This window comes from Trypanosoma equiperdum, assembly GCF_001457755.1.
Source record: "Trypanosoma equiperdum strain OVI genome assembly, contig: ctg_622, whole genome shotgun sequence".
In the NCBI taxonomy this organism is placed as follows: Eukaryota; Euglenozoa; class Kinetoplastea; order Trypanosomatida; family Trypanosomatidae; genus Trypanosoma; species Trypanosoma equiperdum.
Window position 1 is genome coordinate 120 of NW_027124557.1, and position 2,328 is coordinate 2,447.

The 2,328-nt window shown below is 42.7% G+C and overlaps 1 protein-coding gene across 1 annotated transcript; it reads left to right on the forward strand.

The window, feature by feature from the left end:
* Positions 1 to 786: 786 nt before the first annotated feature.
* TEOVI_000283500 (Trypanosome variant surface glycoprotein (A-type), putative) lies at positions 787 to 1,149 on the forward strand (the record flags this gene model as incomplete). The annotated part of the gene is made up of 1 exon (XM_067225843.1): positions 787 to 1,149. The coding sequence occupies one exon, from the start codon at positions 787 to 789 to the stop codon at positions 1,147 to 1,149; it is 363 nt and encodes a 120-aa protein (XP_067081944.1).
* Between the last annotated feature and the right edge of the window lie 1,179 nt (positions 1,150 to 2,328).

Genomic DNA, 2,328 nt, shown 5'->3' on the forward strand with positions numbered 1-2,328 from the left:
AAAATCATATAAGGATAAGAGCAGGCTAAGCTTTAGCGCAGGAAATAAAGGGGTCTCATAGAAACATAGATTGCAGATCGGACCAAAATTACCAAGCCTTAATAAAAAAAATGCAGCGACCACGTCAAGATGGTAAAATAAAAGCAGAGGGGTAGAGGCCCGTTTTCGAAAAGAAGAAGACAGGGATCATTTCAGAGTCGTGTAATGACCTACAAAAATTGCACAAAATAGAACAAACTAAAAGCCGCAAAGGTTGTGAGGTTAGACTAACATAGTAATATTTTTGATGGTTTGCGGTAATGAAGTGCTGGATAAGCTGGGATTAAGATGGTTGCAGTTTTACAGATAACGAGAAAATATGGCGTAGAGTTTTCAAAGTCTACTTTAACTGGAATTTTGAGTTTAAAACAACTTCAACCCGCTCAGAATCTTAAATCCATAAAATGCAGGATCATACATCAACAAGGACTTATAAACAGAAGTAACCACAAAGACCAGTGTGGAGAACACAAAAACAGATAGGTGTAGGAATTTCAGGGGCGAACTTTAAAAAATAAACCGGTTTCGCACATCTCTCAGTCATTCATTGCTCCAAGAGACTTTACCAATAAGCAAGAACTACTATGGTTGAAAAGGATACGTACGAGACCAGAATTGCTTGGCGCAGCAGTGCTAATAAAAAACTTACTCGCGGAGGACAACCACCCAGGTCACGGACTCAACCAAGCTGCATGGTCAAAAATCTGCGGCCTCGCAACCGACCTTGGCAAAGTAAGCAACGAGGCCATGCGAAAAGTTACGACCCTCGCGAGTCTAGCTGACCGACTGGAACAAACACAACTAAGGTGCGGCATTTTCGCGATAACTTCCGAAGATGAAGAGTCAGCAAAACAGGCAAGGATACTTCAGGTCTACTTTAAAAGAAAGGCAAACGCAGCGGCTGCTCAGCTCGGTAGAGAGGCTGTAGCAGCAGCGGTTAAGGCGACGCATGCAGCCAGCTACGGACAGGGGCGCCTAACAGAATTTTTAGCGATAGCAGTTCAGACAGCCAGCAGCGGCAAAAGCTGCATATTAGACAACAGCGGTTCGCCGGTAGCTGCGGCCAAAACGCTAACGGAGCGGATGGAGCCACGTGTTCGCTGGAACTGACCGACGTGACACCTACGCAGTACGAACTCAATTTAATAGACGACAACGGCTTCAAAAATGCACTGCAGCACCAGAGCGGGTCAACAACACACCAAACACATGGTAGCAAACAGTGCCCGCTTCTAACGGCCCACGCAGCAGGGCTAGCACAAGCTGGCGCCCTAACCGCGGACGCAGAACTGGCGTTCGGCACCATAACCGTCGACAGGACCAGCGATTCACACCTGACAATAACAGAGGTCCATAACGTCAAAACAGAAAAGACCGGAAACAAAGCAAACTGGCACAAAGTGTTTACCGCCCTGACGGAACTCAAAAACTCGGACCCCAGCAAGAACAACAACAATACAATAACGGCAGACGATACGGACCTACAAGCAGCAGTTCTAGCCATAGCGCTACGCAAAGAAAAAACTGAGGGAAAAGACATGAAAAAAGAAGTAGAGAAACTGTTCAGTACGAACCCCGCAGACAAAGTGAACAAACTGCTCCAGACAGTGTACAGTAAAAAAGTGATAATACCCATTAACAACGGCGTAAAGGAACAAGAACTACACGAAGTAAAGGAAATGAGCAAACTCCAAGAAATTCTGGTGTTGTATGCCCAAGAAAAAGCAGATAAGCTAGTCAAGGTTACCAAGGACTTGGAAGCGGAGAGGCAAAAAACAGCAACCACCAACTTAGGGGAAACTGAATGCAACAAAATGAAAATCGAGGCAGACTGCAATAAAACTGCGGGATGTAGTTTTAATAAAACAGAAACTAACGAAAATAAAAGTGTAAATTAGATGCCAAAAAAGCAACAGCACAGGGAGTCCCTGTAACACAAACTCAAACTGAAGGAACAACAACTGCCGGTGGTAGTGAGGAAAAGAAAAGCGAAGGCGAGCGCAAATATGATTGTAAATTGGAGGGTAAAACATGCAGAGATTCCAGTCTTTACGTCAATAAGAAAGTTTCTCTGATGTTCTCTGCTTTTATTAGTTTAGTTGAATTAAAGTATTCTAAAATTCTAAGAATTTATATGAAAAGTTTTTGAAATTTATGAAATGTTTCTATCATGAAAGAATCTTTTTTCCTCTATATGTTACTTAAATTTAATGGATTGTAACACTTTTTTATAGAAATATGAAAATAGTAAAATGTACGTGATAGTGAACTATGGGTGCAGAATAATAG